Raw genomic sequence first — 18,754 nt, forward strand, 5'->3', positions numbered from 1 at the left:
TAGTCAGTCAGCTGACTCATAGACATCCATTGTGAGAAGGAGCAGTAAAGCACAACCATAGTGTAGCACTGCAAAGCAGGAAACAGAGTCTTCGTATGCCATGAGCAAATAATGCTGCTCCCATGTACATATATGATTACAAATCATGCATGGAAACACATCAAACATTAAATTGATAACTTTATTTACATCATGTTGATTTCTTTTACAGCTGTTCCTACAAATATCTGTAAAATGGCTATTCCAACCTATCAGTTGGCGTGCATCACAGTAACTTGTATGAAAAACATTTAATCATTAGGCTCTGGGGAAAACTCATTTGCACAGTGCACTTGCCTTGCAAAGTGAACAGCCTATTTGCCTTTGGTAAATCAAGCCCAATGTATCCTTGTAGTACAACCTAAACTAACTTTAAATAATAAAAATTTATCTTACAACATTACAGGGTGGCCTCATTGATCGTTTGGTTTTTGGAAGATGCTGAAGTGTTAAACCATCTAACAGTTTCTTAGATCTTTCAGGAACTCTTTTGGTGAGATCTCTGTGTTAAGTCCCCGGGTATGCATAGTTCCTGTGGGCCTTATGAAGGGCTCCCACTCTGCCTGACTTTTTATTGATTTTGTATTATGTGAAATGTAACTGTAGGAGCTAGACAAGAGTAATGCCCCTCATACCAAATCTGTCAATGGCATGTACAATTTAAAAAAAACTGTCTAGGACATATGAAAATACCAAAAGATTATGACCTATTGCAATGAACACCATAGCCAATTACTTTCACATGTCATGTTCCATCTTAAAGGTTTAAAGGGTTCTCCTATTTTTTTCCTATTGCTGGATCCAAGTCTTCACACCTCCCACCTTTCATATTAATGATCCCAATATCAAATATTACCAGTGTCAATAATACAATTTGCACTTCTTCTGTTATTCAGGGCCCTCTGATTCCTTCTGTATACAAGAGGAACTGCACTCTGCTCACATAATTTGTAATACAAACATCTTTGCCATTCTGAAGCTTCCCTCCAACCACTTTGCATATTATTTCATATATACTGTGATTCTGTACTTGCCAAATATGCTGCAGAAATCTCCCTCCACCGAGTCTGGCTGCAACCATTTTAACTGTGGGCAGCTAAAGCTGCTGCCTGTTAACTTCCTGGATTTACATAGACACACAGAGGCACACCTCCAGCTCTACAGCTCTCATTAGCCCTCCTATGACTCATCCCCCCTCCCTTCCTGGCAAACTCTCACGAGAGTTAGAGAGAGAGCTGTTCATGATGTCATAAGCCTAGGCTTTTTACCAGACAAGAAACATGAAGTGGGCTGTATAAGGATTTTACTGGCAGAATCTTTTTTTTACTATCCAACATTAAAACAACAAGGGCAGAAGATTTAATACATGGAAAGTTGAAAAAATTACTGAATGTCCGCTTTAAATTGTATATGTACTGTCTGTCCTTATTTTGTAAATCGCTGCGTGAACTGTTGGTGCTATTTATATACTGTATAATAACAATAATGTTGAGGAATTACAGATATTAGGTAACGTTAACACCAGTTTATATTAAATATTTTCTTTAAAAGTATGTGAGCTAGAAAATGACAAACCCATGTTATTATAAAAACATACATTCTCATTTTAACAAATCAAACTTAATCTATGAATACCACTGCACTTTAGGCAAAGCACAATACTTTTCTTTCCAAGTATCTCCTAAAGCAGGGGTCAGCAACCCACGGGCCGCACCCGGCCCACCACCATTTAATGTCCAGCCCGTCAGGGCCATGAGTAATTCACTGGCACCCAGGCCACGGAGATTTTTGCCACTGTCCTCTTCATTGGACAGCAGCGAGTGGCTGGTATCACAGGGCTGGATGGGGCAGGAACCGCTGGAGTTAACTTTTTTCGTTAAACAGCAGGTGATTGGTTTCCAGGCGATCGTAGCAACCAATCACTAGCCTGTTAATGTAAAAAGTTAACTTCAGCAGTTCCCACACTAATCCAGACCTGTGATGCCGATCTCTGCTCTGCTGCACATGTGTGTAAGGTAGGAGAGTTCTACCTACACAGTGTGTTTTTGTATGGGGATGGGGTGGGGTGGGGTGGGGTGCAGGGGGTAAGAGGACACTACAGTGGGGGCAGGAGACAGGGACACCATCACCCCTGGGGACAGGGACATCTTCTCCCCTGGGGACAGGGGCCCCTTCTCACCTGGGGACAGGAACTCCTTCTACCCTGTGGACAGGGACTCCTCTCACTTGGGGACAGGGTCCCCTTCTCCCCTGGGGACAGGGACCCCTTCTCTCCTGGGGATGTGACCCCATTACCCTGGTAATGGGGCCCCCATCTCCCCTAGTAACAGAGAACCCCTCCCCCTGGGGACCCCATTTCCCTAGGGACAGGGACCCCATCTCCCCTGGAGACAGGGACCCCTTTTCCCCTGGGGAAAGGGACCCCTCTCACTTGGGGACAGGGACTCCATCACCCCTGGGGACAGGGACCCCTTCTCACTTGGGGACAGGACCCCATCACCCCTGGGGACGGGGACCTATCTCCTCTAGTAATGGGGACCCCATCTCCCCTAAGGGCAGGAACCCCATTTTCCCTAGGGACAGGAACCCCATCTCCAGACCATGCTGACTGGCAGGGCTGGTGTCAGCCACCCTTGGGTACCAGGATGGGGGAGGGGGCAGTAAAATCTGAATCCCCAGCCACATGATCCCTCAGAGTCAACTGGCTTTTTATTAGTGAAGCACCTTAAAGTGAGGTAAACCTGTACTGGTATTATTACTATGTTAGGATTATTATTATCTTCATTTATTAGCAGGTGAATGTGGCCCTCCACCATCCACGCATTCACATACATTGAATGCCGGCCCTTAAGTGGAAAAAGGTTGCTGACCCCTGTCCAAATTGATGAATATATATATTATACTAAGGCTATCGAATTCAATACTTGAAGCTCTTTATAATTAATTCTTACTATCAATATTATTCATGTTTTATCTTGCATATGTATGCACTACATAGCTCTAAGATTAGCTTCAGCAATTTAGCAATATTATTTTCTAATTCAGTTGCATCATACAGCATCTAATCTTTTGAATGTAAAGCTTGTACAATACAGATTCAAAGCCCTTTTCTCTCCTCCAAAAGATCTAGGCCATTCCAGCAAGTTCAAGAACAATGCAAATCAAAAAAACATTGGAAATAGAAAACACTGCAACGAAGCATTTAAAATATTTGTTTAATTCTAAATGTTTTTTTGCCTGCACTTCATTAAGTTGTATACAAGGACTACTTAAGTCTGTGTATTAAAGTCAAAATCCACCATTTTCTGCACAAGTCTTATCTAAAACATTTTAGGGGCTCTACTGGAAAGCTTCAGCTCCATATTCCCATTGTTCAATTAGTGCTATCAAACAATAAAGAAAATGAAACAGATGTATTTTATTCATTATATTTTAATGGATAATAATCATACAATGACTGCACTGTAAACTACAAAATACATTTTAGGCAATAAAAAAATATAAATATTTAAAAAAAAGTATTTGCCCTTTATAAACCAGGTTGTATCTCCAGTTCATGGCAATAATGTAGGCCAGCAATGGAAGTTTCTTTTCTTCCTCTGGCTCCAGTTTTTAGCTTTTGAACTCTTTTTAACTTAAAGCAGAGAGTTCAGCAGGCCTTTCACCAGACACTGCAAAGTGCCATTATTCCTTTAAAGTCACTGCTTACTTTGCATCTTTTCAATACTTGTGACATATGTTTTAGCAGTTCCTCAATGACATCCACATTCTTCTACAATCATATCTTCGTGGTGTTTCATTACCACATCTCCATTGTCATTCATCAGCATAGACAAAGGTCTCATTTTCACTGGGGCACAGGAGGCACATTCAACTTTATCTGAATTGAATAGCTTCAGCAAACTCTGTAAAACAAAAAAATAGATATTTGTTAGTTTACAAATCTACCAGAAAATGATGATGCACACATCAAACAATCCACATATTTAGCACAGCAATATACAATTGATACATCTAACATTCCTCTAAATTAGACATGTCAAACTGGTTGGGCTTCATGCATCTCATCTACATCTTTCTTATGGCCCTCAGCCAATATGAGGATTACAATTGAACATAGCATTGGTATACTGTAAGGTGAATTACATTAAAAAAACAAGGCTTTTTAATTGCCATGCTGATGCCTAAACATAACTGTAAGAGAAATTCCATAAAATGCTGCCCTTTATAGAGTTTATCCAGATTTGGACTCCACATTTTTGAGTTTGACATGCCTGCCCTAAGGAGTCAGGCTAGTTGACACTCCTCTAAGGATCCATAAAGACCTATAAACCCATAATAAAAGTTACATGCAATATGTAATATTCCTCCAATGCTGTCTGTCTAATGGCACCCATTATTACGAAATACTGAATAGCACCAAATATTAAAGAATACTTGAAAAAGGCAAAGACAATTATCAGTAAAAAAAAATGACACTTACCATAATGTAAGCATGGTTGGTTGGTTTGAAGGGCTCACTTAGGGGAATGGGGCAGGCTCCTTCACATCTGTAGGCATTGAAATTCTTCGGGTGGATAATCAGATTTCCCCACCCGAACTTCTCAAAGTCCACCATCATATCAACCCTTTGACACAAGGGTTTTCCATCCTCCACGGTTCTGGATGGAAAGTGGTTCATTATGATGCTGTCTTTTGTATTTCTGTTCTTCCTGTGCCTTTTGATACCTTGTTCACTTTTGACTTCTGGTGACATCACATATTTAGAAGACTCCACTGTTTGGATGAGGTTGGGATATCCATTGACTTTAGCAGAAGGGTTGTCCTTTGTGAACACTATCAATAAAACTCTGTCAGTAGATATGTCTGTGCAACCGTTCTCATGATCCTTCTAAGATGAGGTTCCACCCCCCATGATATCATCATAATATGAAGTTTGACGAAGGTTGAGATAAGCATTCAAAATTTTAGTGAGGGTAAACACTTTCCAGGAGTCACCCATTGTTACAGAGGAATCAATGTGAAAAGACTGCAGAAGCAATCTCTTGGAACCTTGTTCGCTGTGGTAAATATGCAGTATCATATCTTGTGTTTTCTCTGTAGGAGAAAGTTGAATCCTAAACTCTGCCAATTGAATCTCATTACTGCTTGAGAGAGAGGACATGTCAAAGTAGAGTGATCGATGATTGTCCATCTTGGTGCATCCTGGGGAAGAAAGAACAAAAAACATGACATAAAAATCAATCTAATTATAAAAAGACATACTTCGTTTTTACAATATATGAATCTATGGTTAAAATATATTAATAAATATATAAATAAATAAATAGTATTAAATAAATAAATAATACATATATAAAAAAAAATATTGTTATATAAAGCAATATTCTTTAAAATGATGTTTACTATTTAAAATAAATCTTTAGGCAGTAGGCGATGTATGTGAAACTGCTAAGGCAAATCTGTCATATATGAGGCATGTCAGGAGTGTTAAAGGGAAGACTAAAACTACAAAAGCACATACTTTTAAGTTAGTTTTATCACTGTTAGAGAATCAGCTATAAGAAATAAATTGCCCTTAATTAAAATGCCTGACACAAAAAGTGTTCTTGCCCTTCTCTGTGGAAGATAATCTAGCCCATCAATAATAAAATTATCATTACATTTAGGTAATAAATAAAGCAGCATGTTACATTGTTATATGGGAAAATATAGAGTTCCGTATTTACCTTTGGCAGTAAGTCTTAGGACAGTATCTGAATCTTGAAGGATGGAATGCTCCAGGCTGGACAGACCTGTGTCATTCCCCATAATGAGGCTCTGATAGAGCTGCATCATAAATGGTGAGTACTTCTTATTTGGAGAGTATGCCTGTCCATCAAGACTGCTTGAAGTTCTTAATCCATGGTTAGATTGTTGAAGAGGAATTCTTTTTTGGTTTTCTTGCATAAAGGCTGGCAATCCCTGGACCATGGAGATGGTTGTGAGGTAGAGAATGACATTCATCCAGGTCATTTCTTCTCAGATTTCCTGTACCCTCTCTTGACTTGTAATGTTTAGGAGATGTTCATCAGAAGATCTGCAAGCCTGAAGTGAAGTCCTTATGATTCCTTCATTTTTTTTATATGGTTGGATGAATAGGTCCCATGTTCACACCTGTGACCTTTGATGTCATTGACCTCAACATCAAAGACTATCAAGGTAACTGTCAGTTATAAAGTCATCCTTTCATGTTAGTAACACATGCTCAAAATCCTATGAGCTAAATATGCATTATTTAAATGAGGTATGAAAATCTTTTGACAGTATCAAGTGAACAGAAACTATTATATTATTTTAATGTAGAAACTGAAACTTTGTCAGTAATATATTTATACACGTTTACATTTACACAAAATATATTTCTGAAATATTTTTGCCTTTAGTGAACAATATAATTCCAATTATAGAAATAACAGCAAATTATTGTAATGGATTGTAATTATTGTATATTATTATTTGTTTTGAGTAACAGAAGAAAAGTATTATATTGTATTATACTATATTATATTCTGTTTTCTTTAAGTGACGGGGACAAGTGTATGTTTGGTAGCATTTTAATTTTGAGTATGTAAGACATTGCTTTTAAGCATAGTATCCTGAAGTATGTTAGGTTATTTAAAGCATACTACCCATATATCACATTTAAATATTTTTTTTTACATTCAGATATAATAATAAATAATGGCTATTGATTATAAGTATATAATTGGGGACCTAATGCTACCAGGTAATGTTTACTAAGAATTTTCTTATTCTATTTTAATTTATATGTTTGTTTTTTGATATATACAGTACATACAATACTAACAATAATCACTTATTTATCATATACCATAAACAACTCGATGTTTGAAACATATTGCCAATTTATCATTTGGCTTATATTGACTGACATGTGCTCTCCTAATTGACCACATGATAGCATTTTGAGATTTTAACTATAAACTATTTAAACTATAAACTATACTGTATATGTTTTTTTTTTTTTGCATGATCTACAAATATTAAACTGCAATTAAATATAATGAAAATCCACATTTTCTTTATGAATTGAAATAGCAGGGTACAAAAAAATCCCCTGCCACAAATTCTAATGATTAACTTAATAACAATTTCAGTGATAGAAATTATTCACATATGGTTAGAATAACCAGTATACTATCATATAGACTCAATTTGTAAAGAAGAATAACCATTTGAGACATCATAAATAATTACAATGAACTATTTATTAGCTCTAATAGTTTATTTGTAGACTAGTATGCAATATGAAAAGCCTATGTATATGCAAAGCATCAATACATGACCCATATAATTACTTTATCATTTGACATATTAGTTTGATACTTTTGGCAAACCTGCTTTATGGAATATTATAGGGCTTTATATAACATTGCAAAATAATATATATATAAATGTATGCAATTCTAAAATTGTTTTATAATATGGAATTTGATTCAACAGTTTCTATCAATATAAAAAGTGTTTAAAAGACATTTAAAGTGTAATCATTCATTTTATAAACTATGTATACTTTTACGATGATACATTTAATGTTATAAATAATTAAGGCAAACCTACATATAGATATAGCAGATACTTAATCTTTGAATGTTGCTTTGATCTGCTGTTGTTGTAGACAGTCATTGCATGCACAACAATCAATTATGTCAAAACATCAACATTTAACACTTTACTTTAACACATAGTACACATGAAATGAAATCAGTATGTTCATTTTCTTTTATGGTTAGATTAAAGGACATATTTGTTTGACATTAAAGAACTAATCTACCCAACAGTGAAACTTCAGGGTTAAAGTGAAAGTATACAGTACTTTCAGTGAGGACATATTTTGTGTTAACTTTGTTCACTTTAAAATTTGGAGTGACTTTTACAAATTAAAATTTGGAGTGACTTTTACATTTTTAGATGTTTGCTATATTTTATTATTACGTCAAAATTAGCTGTTTCAGTCACTCAGCATAACTGCTCAATAGATATTTAGAAAGGCTATCAACAAAACAAATTATCTTTAGTCAGTCAGCTGACTCATAGACATCCATTGTGAGAAGGAGCAGTAAAGCACAACCATAGTGTAGCACTGCAAAGCAGGAAACAGAGTCTTCGTATGCCATGAGCAAATAATGCTGCTCCCATGTACATATATGATTACAAATCATGCATGGAAACACATCAAACATTAAATTGATAACTTTATTTAGATCATGTTGATTTCTTTTACAGCTGTTCCTACAAATATCTGTAAAATGGCTATTCCAACCTATCAGTTGGCGTGCATCACAGTAACTTGTATGAAAAACATTTAATCATTAGGCTCTGGGGAAAGCTCATTTGCACAGTGCACTTGCCTTGCAAAGTGAACAGCCTATTTGCCTTTGGTAAATCAAGCCCAATGTATCCTTGTAGTACAACCTAAACTAACTTTAAATAATAAAAATTTATCTTACAACATTACAGGGTGGCCTCATTGATCGTTTGGTTTTTGGAAGATGCTGAAGTGTTAAACCATCTAACAGTTTCTTAGATCTTTCAGGAACTCTTTTGGTGAGATCTCTGTGTTAAGTCCCCGGGTATGCATAGTTCCTGTGGGCCTTATGAAGGGCTCCCACTCTGCCTGACTTTTTATTGATTTTGTATTATGTGAAATGTAACTGTAGGAGCTAGACAAGAGTAATGCCCCTCATACCAAATCTGTCAATGGCATGTACAATTTAAAAAAAACTGTCTAGGACATATGAAAATACCAAAAGATTATGACCTATTGCAATGAACACCATAGCCAATTACTTTCACATGTCATGTTCCATCTTAAAGGTTGAAAGGGTTCTCCTGTTTTTTTCCTATTGCTGGATCCAAGTCTTCACACCTCCCACCTTTCATATTAATGATCCCAATATCAAATATTACCAGTGTCAATAATACAATTTGCACTTCTTCTGTTATTCAGGGCCCTCTGATTCCTTCTGTATACAAGAGGAACTGCACTCTGCCCACATAATTTGTAATACAAACATCTTTGCCATTCTGAAGCTTCCCTCCAACCACTTTGCATATTATTTCATATATACTGTGATTCTGTACTTGCCAAATATGCTGCAGAAATCTCCCTCCACCGAGTCTGGCTGCAACCATTTTAACTGTGGGCAGCTAAAGCTGCTGCCTGTTAACTTCCTGGATTTACACAGACACACAGAGGCACACCTCCAGCTCTACAGCTCTCATTAGCCCTCCTATGACTCATCCCCCCTCCCTTCCTGGCAAACTCTCACGAGAGTTAGAGAGAGAGCTGTTCATGATGTCATAAGCCTAGGCTTTTTACCAGACAAGAAACAGAAAGTGGGCTGTATAAGGATTTTATTGGCAGAATCTTTTTTTACTATCCAACATTAAAACAACAAGGGCAGAAGATTTAATACATGGAAAGTTGAAAAAACTACTGAATGTCCGCTTTAAATTGTATATGTACTGTCTGTCCTTATTTTGTAAATCGCTGCGTGAACTGTTGGTGCTATTTATATACTGTATAATAACAATAATGTTGAGGAATTACAGATATTAGGTAACGTTAACACCAGTTTATATTAAATATTTTCTTTAAAAGTATGTGAGCTAGAAAATGACAAACCCATGTTATTATAAAAACATACATTCTCATTTTAACAAATCAAACTTAATCTATGAATACCACTGCACTTTAGGCAAAGCACAATACTTTTCTTTCCAAGTATCTCCTAAAGCAGGGGTCAGCAACCCACGGGCCGCACCCGGCCCACCACCATTTAATGTCCAGCCCGTCAGGGCCATGAGTAATTCACTGGCACCCAGGCCACGGAGATTTTTGCCACTGTCCTCTTCATTGGACAGCAGCGAGTGGCTGGTATCACAGGGCTGGATGGGGCAGGAACCGCTGGAGTTAACTTTTTTCGTTAAACAGCAGGTGATTGGTTTCCAGGTGATCGTAGCAACCAATCACTAGCCTGTTAATGTAAAAAGTTAACTTCAGCAGTTCCCACACTAATCCAGACCTGTGATGCCGAGCTCTGCTCTGCTGCACATGTGTGTAAGGTAGGAGAGTTCTACCTACACAGTGTGGGACCCCTTCTCTCCTGGGGAAGTGACCCCATTACCCTGGTAATGGGGCCCCCATCTCCCCTAGTAACAGAGAACCCCTCCCCCTGGGGACCCCATTTCCCTAGGGACAGGGACCCCATCTCCCCTGGAGACAGGGACCCCTTTTCCCCTGGGGAAAGGGACCCCTCTCACTTGGGGACAGGGACTCCATCACCCCTGGGGACAGGGACCCCTTCTCACTTGGGGACAGGACCCCATCACCCCTGGGGACGGGGACCTATCTCCTCTAGTAATGGGGATCCCATCTCCCCTAAGGGCAGGAACCCCATTTTCCCTAGGGACAGGAACCCCATCTCCAGACCATGCTGACTGGCAGGGCTGGTGTCAGCCACCCTTGGGTACCAGGATGGGGGAGGGGGCAGTAAAATCTGAATCCCCAGCCACATGATCCCTCAGAGTCAACTGGCTTTTTATTAGTGAAGCACCTTAAAGTGAGGTAAACCTGTACTGGTATTATTACTATGTTAGGATTATTATTATCTTCATTTATTAGCAGGTGAATGTGGCCCTCCACCATCCACGCATTCACATACATTGAATGCCGGCCCTTAAGTGGAAAAAGGTTGCTGACCCCTGTCCAAAATGATGAATATATATATTATACTAAGGCTATCCAATTCAATACTTGAAGCTCTTTATAATTAATTCTTACTATCAATATTATTCATGTTTTATCTTGCATATGTATGCACTACATAGCTCTAAGATTAACTTCAGCAATTTAGCAATATTATTTTCTAATTCAGTTGCATCATACAGCATCTAATCTTTTGAATGTAAAGCTTGTACAATTCAGATTCAAAGCCCTTTTCTCTCCTCCAAAAGATCTAGGCCATTCCAGCAAGTTCAAGAACAATGCAAATCAAAAAAACATTGGAAATAGAAAACACTGCAACAAAGCATTTAAAATATTTGTTTAATTCTAAATGTTTTTTTGCCTGCACTTCATTAAGTTGTATACAAGGACTACTTAAGTCTGTGTATTAAAGTCAAAATCCACCATTTTCTGCACAAGTCTTATCTAAAACATTTTAGGGACTCTACTGGAAAGCTTCAGCTCCATATTCCCATTGTTCAATTAGTGCTATCAAACAATAAAGAAAATGAAACAGATGTATTTTATTCATTATATTTTAATGGATAATAATCATACAATGACTGCACTGTAAACTACAAAATACATTTTAGGCAATAAAAAAATATAAATATTTAAAAAAAGTATTTGCCCTTTATAAACCAGGTTTTATCTCCAGTTCATGGCAATAATGTAGGCCAGCAATGGAAGTTTCTTTTCTTCCTCTGGCTCCAGTTTTTAGCTTTTGAACTCTTTTTAACTTAAAGCAGAGAGTTCAGCAGGCCTTTCACCAGACACTGCAAAGTGCCATTATTCCTTTAAAGTCACTGCTTACTTTGCATCTTTTCAATACTTGTGACATATGTTTTAGCAGTTCCTCAATGACATCCACATTCTTCTACAATCATATCTTCGTGGTGTTTCATTACCACATCTCCATTGTCATTCATCAGCATAGACAAAGGTCTCATTTTCACTGGGGCACAGGAGGCACATTCAACTTTATCTGAATTGAATAGCTTCAGCAAACTCTGTAAAACAAAAAAATAGATATTTGTTAGTTTACAAATCTACCAGAAAATGATGATGCACACATCAAACAATCCACATATTTAGCACAGCAATATACAATTGATACATCTAACATTCCTCTAAATTAGACATGTCAAACTGGTTGGGCTTCATGCATCTCATCTACATCTTTCTTATGGCCCTCAGCCAATATGAGGATTACAATTGAACATAGCATTGGTTTACTGTAAGGTGAATTACATTAAAAAAACAAGGCTTTTTAATTGCCATGCTGATGCCTAAACATAACTGTAAGAGAAATTCCATAAAATGCTGCCCTTTATAGAGTTTATCCAGATTTGGACTCCACATTTTTGAGTTTGACATGCCTGCCCTAAGGAGTCAGGCTAGTTGACACTCCTCTAAGGATCCATAAAGACCTATAAACCCATAATAAAAGTTACATGCAATATGTAATATTCCTCCAATGCTGTCTGTCTAATGGCACCCATTATTACGAAATACTGAATAGCACCAAATATTAAAGAATACTTGAAAAAGGCAAAGACAATTATCAGTAAAAAAAAATGACACTTACCATAATGTAAGCATGGTTGGTTGGTTTGAAGGGCTCACTTAGGGGAATGGGGCAGGCTCCTTCACATCTGTAGGCATTGAAATTCTTCGGGTGGATAATCAGATTTCCCCACCCGAACTTCACAAAGTCCACCATCATATCAACCCTTTGACACAAGGGTTTTCCATCCTCCACGGTTCTGGATGGAAAGTGGTTCATTATGATGCTGTCTTTTGTATTTCTGTTCTTCCTGTGCCTTTTGATACCTTGTTCACTTTTGACTTCTGGTGACATCACATATTTAGAAGACTCCACTGTTTGGATGAGGTTGGGATATCCATTGACTTTAGCAGAAGGGTTGTCCTTTGTGAACACTATCAATAAAACTCTGTCAGTAGATATGTCTGTGCAACCGTTCTCATGATCCTTCTGAGATGAGGTTCCACCCCCCATGATATCATCATAATATGAAGTTTGACGAAGGTTGAGATAAGCATTCAAAATTTTAGTGAGGGTAAACACTTTCCAGGAGTCACCCATTGTTACAGAGGAATCAATGTGAAAAGACTGCAGAAGCAATCTCTTGGAACCTTGTTCGCTGTGGTAAATATGCAGTATCATATCTTGTGTTTTCTCTGTAGGAGAAAGTTGAATCCTAAACTCTGCCAATTGAATCTCATTACTGCTTGAGAGAGAGGACATGTCAAAGTAGAGTGATCGATGATTGTCCATCTTGGTGCATCCTGGGGAAGAAAGAACAAAAAACATGACATAAAAATCAATCTAATTATAAAAAGACATACTTCGTTTTTACAATATATGAATCTATGGTTAAAATATATTAATAAATATATAAATAAATAAATAGTATTAAATAAATAAATAATACATATATAAAAAAAAAATATTGTTATATAAAGCAATATTCTTTAAAATGATGTTTACTATTTAAAATAAATCTTTAGGCAGTAGGCGATGTATGTGAAACTGCTAAGGCAAATCTGTCATATATGAGGCATGTCAGGAGTGTTAAAGGGAAGACTAAAACTACAAAAGCACATACTTTTAAGTTAGTTTTATCACTGTTAGAGAATCAGCTATAAGAAATAAATTGCCCTTAATTAAAATGCCTGACACAAAAAGTGTTCTTGCCCTTCTCTGTGGAAGATAATCTAGCCCATCAATAATAAAATTATCATTACATTTAGGTAATAAATAAAGCAGCATGTTACATTGTTATATGGGAAAATATAGAGTTCCGTATTTACCTTTGGCAGTAAGTCTTAGGACAGTATCTGAATCTTGAAGGATGGAATGCTCCAGGCTGGACAGACCTGTGTCATTCCCCATAATGAGGCTCTGATAGAGCTGCATCATAAATGGTGAGTACTTCTTATTTGGAGAGTATGCCTGTCCATCAAGACTGCTTGAAGTTCTTAATCCATGGTTAGATTGTTGAAGAGGAATTCTTTTTTGGTTTTCTTGCATAAAGGCTGGCAATCCCTGGACCATGGAGATGGTTGTGAGGTAGAGAATGACATTCATCCAGGTCATTTCTTCTCAGATTTCCTGTACCCTCTCTTGACTTGTAATGTTTAGGAGATGTTCATCAGAAGATCTGCAAGCCTGAAGTGAAGTCCTTATGATTCCTTCATTTTTTTTATATGGTTGGATGAATAGGTCCCATGTTCACACCTGTGACCTTTGATGTCATTGACCTCAACATCAAAGACTATCAAGGTAACTGTCAGTTATAAAGTCATCCTTTCATGTTAGTAACACATGCTCAAAATCCTATGAGCTAAATATGCATTATTTAAATGAGGTATGAAAATCTTTTGACAGTATCAAGTGAACAGAAACTATTATATTATTTTAATGTAGAAACTGAAACTTTGTCAGTAATATATTTATACACGTTTACATTTACACAAAATATATTTCTGAAATATTTTTGCCTTTAGTGAACAATATAATTCCAATTATAGAAATAACAGCAAATTATTGTAATGGATTGTAATTATTGTATATTATTATTTGTTTTGAGTAACAGAAGAAAAGTATTATATTGTATTATACTATATTATATTCTGTTTTCTTTAAGTGACGGGGACAAGTGTATGTTTGGTAGCATTTTAATTTTGAGTATGTAAGACATTGCTTTTAAGCATAGTATCCTGAAGTATGTTAGGTTATTTAAAGCATACTACCCATATATCACATTTAAATATTTTTTTTTACATTCAGATATAATAATAAATAATGGCTATTGATTATAAGTATATAATTGGGGACCTAATGCTACCAGGTAATGTTTACTAAGAATTTTCTTATTCTATTTTAATTTATATGTTTGTTTTTTGATATATACAGTACATACAATACTAACAATAATCACTTATTTATCATATACCATAAACAACTCGATGTTTGAAACATATTGCCAATTTATCATTTGGCTTATATTGACTGACATGTGCTCTCCTAATTGACCACATGATAGCATTTTGAGATTTTAACTATAAACTATTTAAACTACAAACTATACTGTATATGTTTTTTTTTTTTTTGCATGATCTACAAATATTAAACTGCAATTAAATATCATGAAAATCCACATTTTCTTTATGAATTGAAATAGCAGGGTACAAAAAAATCCCCTGCCACAAATTCTAATGATTAACTTAATAACAATTTCAGTGATAGAAATTATTCACATATGGTTAGAATAACCAGTATACTATCATATAGACTCAATTTGTAAAGAAGAATAACCATTTGAGACATCATAAATAATTACAATGAACTATTTATTAGCTCTAATAGTTTATTTGTAGACTAGTATGCAATATGAAAAGCCTATGTATATGCAAAGCATCAATACATGACCCATATAATTACTTTATCATTTGACATATTAGTTTGATACTTTTGGCAAACCTGCTTTATGGACTATTATAGGGCTTTATATAACATTGCAAAATAATATATATATAAATGTATGCAATTCTAAAATTGTTTTATAATATGGAATTTGATTCAACAGTTTCTATCAATATAAAAAGTGTTTAAAAGACATTTAAAGTGTAATCATTCATTTTATAAACTATGTATACTTTTACGATTATACATTTAATGTTATAAATAATTAAGGCAAACCTACATATAGATATAGCAGATACTTAATCTTTGAATGTTGCTTTGATCTGCTGCTGTTGTAGACAGTCATTGCATGCACAACAATCAATTATGTCAAAACATCAACATTTAACACTTTACTTTAACACATAGTACACATGAAATGAAATCAGTATGTTCATTTTCTTTTATGGTTAGATTAAAGGACATATTTGTTTGACATTAAAGAACTAATCTACCCAACAGTGAAACTTCAGGGTTAAAGTGAAAGTATACAGTACTTTCAGTGAGGACATATTTTGTGTTAACTTTGTTCACTTTAAAATTTGGAGTGACTTTTACAAATTAAAATTTGGAGTGACTTTTACATTTTTAGATGTTTGCTATATTTTATTATTACGTCAAAATTAGCTGTTTCAGTCACTCAGCATAACTGCTCAATAGATATTTAGAAAGGCTATCAACAAAACAAATTATCTTTAGTCAGTCAGCTGACTCATAGACATCCATTGTGAGAAGGAGCAGTAAAGCACAACCATAGTGTAGCACTGCAAAGCAGGAAACAGAGTCTTCGTATGCCATGAGCAAATAATGCTGCTCCCATGTACATATATGATTACAAATCATGCATGGAAACACATCAAACATTAAATTGATAACTTTATTTACATCATGTTGATTTCTTTTACAGCTGTTCCTACAAATATCTGTAAAATGGCTATTCCAACCTATCAGTTGGCGTGCATCACAGTAACTTGTATGAAAAACATTTAATCATTAGGCTCTGGGGAAAGCTCATTTGCACAGTGCAATTGCCTTGCAAAGTGAACAGCCTATTTGCCTTTGGTAAATCAAGCCCAATGTATCCTTGTAGTACAACCTAAACTAACTTTAAATAATAAAAATTTATCTTACAACATTACAGGGTGGCCTCATTGATCGTTTGGTTTTTGGAAGATGCTGAAGTGTTAAACCATCTAACAGTTTCTTAGATCTTTCAGGAACTCTTTTGGTGAGATCTCTGTGTTAAGTCCCCGGGTATGCATAGTTCCTGTGGGCCTTATGAAGGGCTCCCACTCTGCCTGACTTTTTATTGATTTTGTATTATGTGAAATGTAACTGTAGGAGCTAGACAAGAGTAATGCCCCTCATACCAAATCTGTCAATGGCATGTACAATTTAAAAAAAACTGTCTAGGACATATGAAAATACCAAAAGATTATGACCTATTGCAATGAACACCATAGCCAATTACTTTCACATGTCATGTTCCATCTTAAAGGTTTAAAGGGTTCTCCTATTTTTTTCCTATTGCTGGATCCAAGTCTTCACACCTCCCACCTTTCATATTAATGATCCCAATATCAAATATTACCAGTGTCAATAATACAATTTGCACTTCTTCTGTTATTCAGGGCCCTCTGATTCCTTCTGTATACAAGAGGAACTGCACTCTGCTCACATAATTTGTAATACAAACATCTTTGCCATTCTGAAGCTTCCCTCCAACCACTTTGCATATTATTTCATATATACTGTGATTCTGTACTTGCCAAATATGCTGCAGAAATCTCCCTCCACCGAGTCTGGCTGCAACCATTTTAACTGTGGGCAGCTAAAGCTGCTGCCTGTTAACTTCCTGGATTTACACAGACACACAGAGGCACACCTCCAGCTCTACAGCTCTCATTAGCCCTCCTATGACTCATCCCCCCTCCCTTCCTGGCAAACTCTCACGAGAGTTAGAGAGAGAGCTGTTCATGATGTCATAAGCCTAGGCTTTTTACCAGACAAGAAACAGAAAGTGGGCTGTATAAGGATTTTATTGGCAGAATCTTTTTTTACTATCCAACATTAAAACAACAAGGGCAGAAGATTTAATACATGGAAAGTTGAAAAAATTACTGAATGTCCGCTTTAAATTGTATATGTACTGTCTGTCCTTATTTTGTAAATCGCTGCGTGAACTGTTGGTGCTATTTATATACTGTATAATAACAATAATGTTGAGGAATTACAGATATTAGGTAACGTTAACACCAGTTTATATTAAATATTTTCTTTAAAAGTATGTGAGCTAGAAAATGACAAACCCATGTTATTATAAAAACATACATTCTCATTTTAACAAATCAAACTTAATCTATGAATACCACTGCACTTTAGGCAAAGCACAATACTTTTCTTTCCAAGTATCTCCTAAAGCAGGGGTCAGCAACCCACGGGCCGCACCCGGCCCACCACCATTTAATGTCCAGCCCGTCAGGGCCATGAGTAATTCACTGGCACCCAGGCCACGGAGATTTTTGCCACTGTCCTCTTCATTGGACAGCAGCGAGTGGCTGGTATCACAGGGCTGGATGGGGCAGGAACCGCTGGAGTTAACTTTTTTCGTTAAACAGCAGGTGATTGGTTTCCAGGCGATCGTAGCAACCAATCACTAGCCTGTTAATGTAAAAAGTTAACTTCAGCAGTTCCCACACTAATCCAGACCTGTGATGCCGAGCTATGCTCTGCTGCACATGTGTGTAAGGTAGGAAAGTTCTACCTACACAGTGTGGGACCCCTTCTCTCCTGGGGATGTGACCCCATTACCCTGGTAATGGGGCCCCCATCTCCCCTAGTAACAGAGAACCCCTCCCCCTGGGGACCCCATTTCCCTAGGGACAGGGACCCCATCTCCCCTGGAGACAGGGACCCCTTTTCCCCTGGGGAAAGGGACCCCTCTCACTTGGGGACAGGGACTCCATCACCCCTGGGGACAGGGACCCCTTCTCACTTGGGGACAGGACCCCATCACCCCTGGGGACGGGGACCTATCTCCTCTAGTAATGGGGACCCCATCTCCCCTAAGGGCAGGAACCCCATTTTCCCTAGGGACAGGAACCCCATCTCCAGACCATGCTGACTGGCAGGGCTGGTGTCAGCCACCCTTGGGTACCAGGATGGGGGAGGGGGCAGTAAAATCTGAATCCCCAGCCACATGATCCCTCAGAGTCAACTGGCTTTTTATTAGTGAAGCACCTTAAAGTGAGGTAAACCTGTACTGGTATTATTACTATGTTAGGATTATTATTATCTTCATTTATTAGCAGGTGAATGTGGCCCTCCACCATCCACGCATTCACATACATTGAATGCCGGCCCTTAAGTGGAAAAAGGTTGCTGACCCCTGTCCAAAATTATGAATATATATATTATACTAAGGCTATCCAATT

The 18,754-nt window shown here is 36.9% G+C and overlaps 1 protein-coding gene and 1 pseudogene across 1 annotated transcript; both read right to left on the minus strand.

Annotated features, from left to right (window-relative positions):
* Positions 1–3,791: 3,791 nt before the first annotated feature.
* Positions 3,792–6,054, minus strand: LOC141134686 (nodal homolog 2-A-like; annotated as a pseudogene).
* A 5,634-nt stretch (positions 6,055–11,688) lies between these two features.
* On the minus strand, positions 11,689–13,952 carry LOC141134687 (nodal homolog 2-A-like). The gene is made up of 3 exons (XM_073624130.1): positions 13,667–13,952; positions 12,420–13,141; positions 11,689–11,841 (listed from the first exon to the last, which is right to left on the minus strand). The coding sequence occupies exons 1-3, from the start codon at positions 13,950–13,952 to the stop codon at positions 11,689–11,691; spliced, it is 1,161 nt and encodes a 386-aa protein (XP_073480231.1).
* Positions 13,953–18,754: the final 4,802 nt, after the last annotated feature.

Source organism: Aquarana catesbeiana, linkage group LG03, assembly GCF_042186555.1.
Source record: "Aquarana catesbeiana isolate 2022-GZ linkage group LG03, ASM4218655v1, whole genome shotgun sequence".
Lineage (NCBI taxonomy): Eukaryota > Metazoa > Chordata > Amphibia > Anura > Ranidae > Aquarana > Aquarana catesbeiana.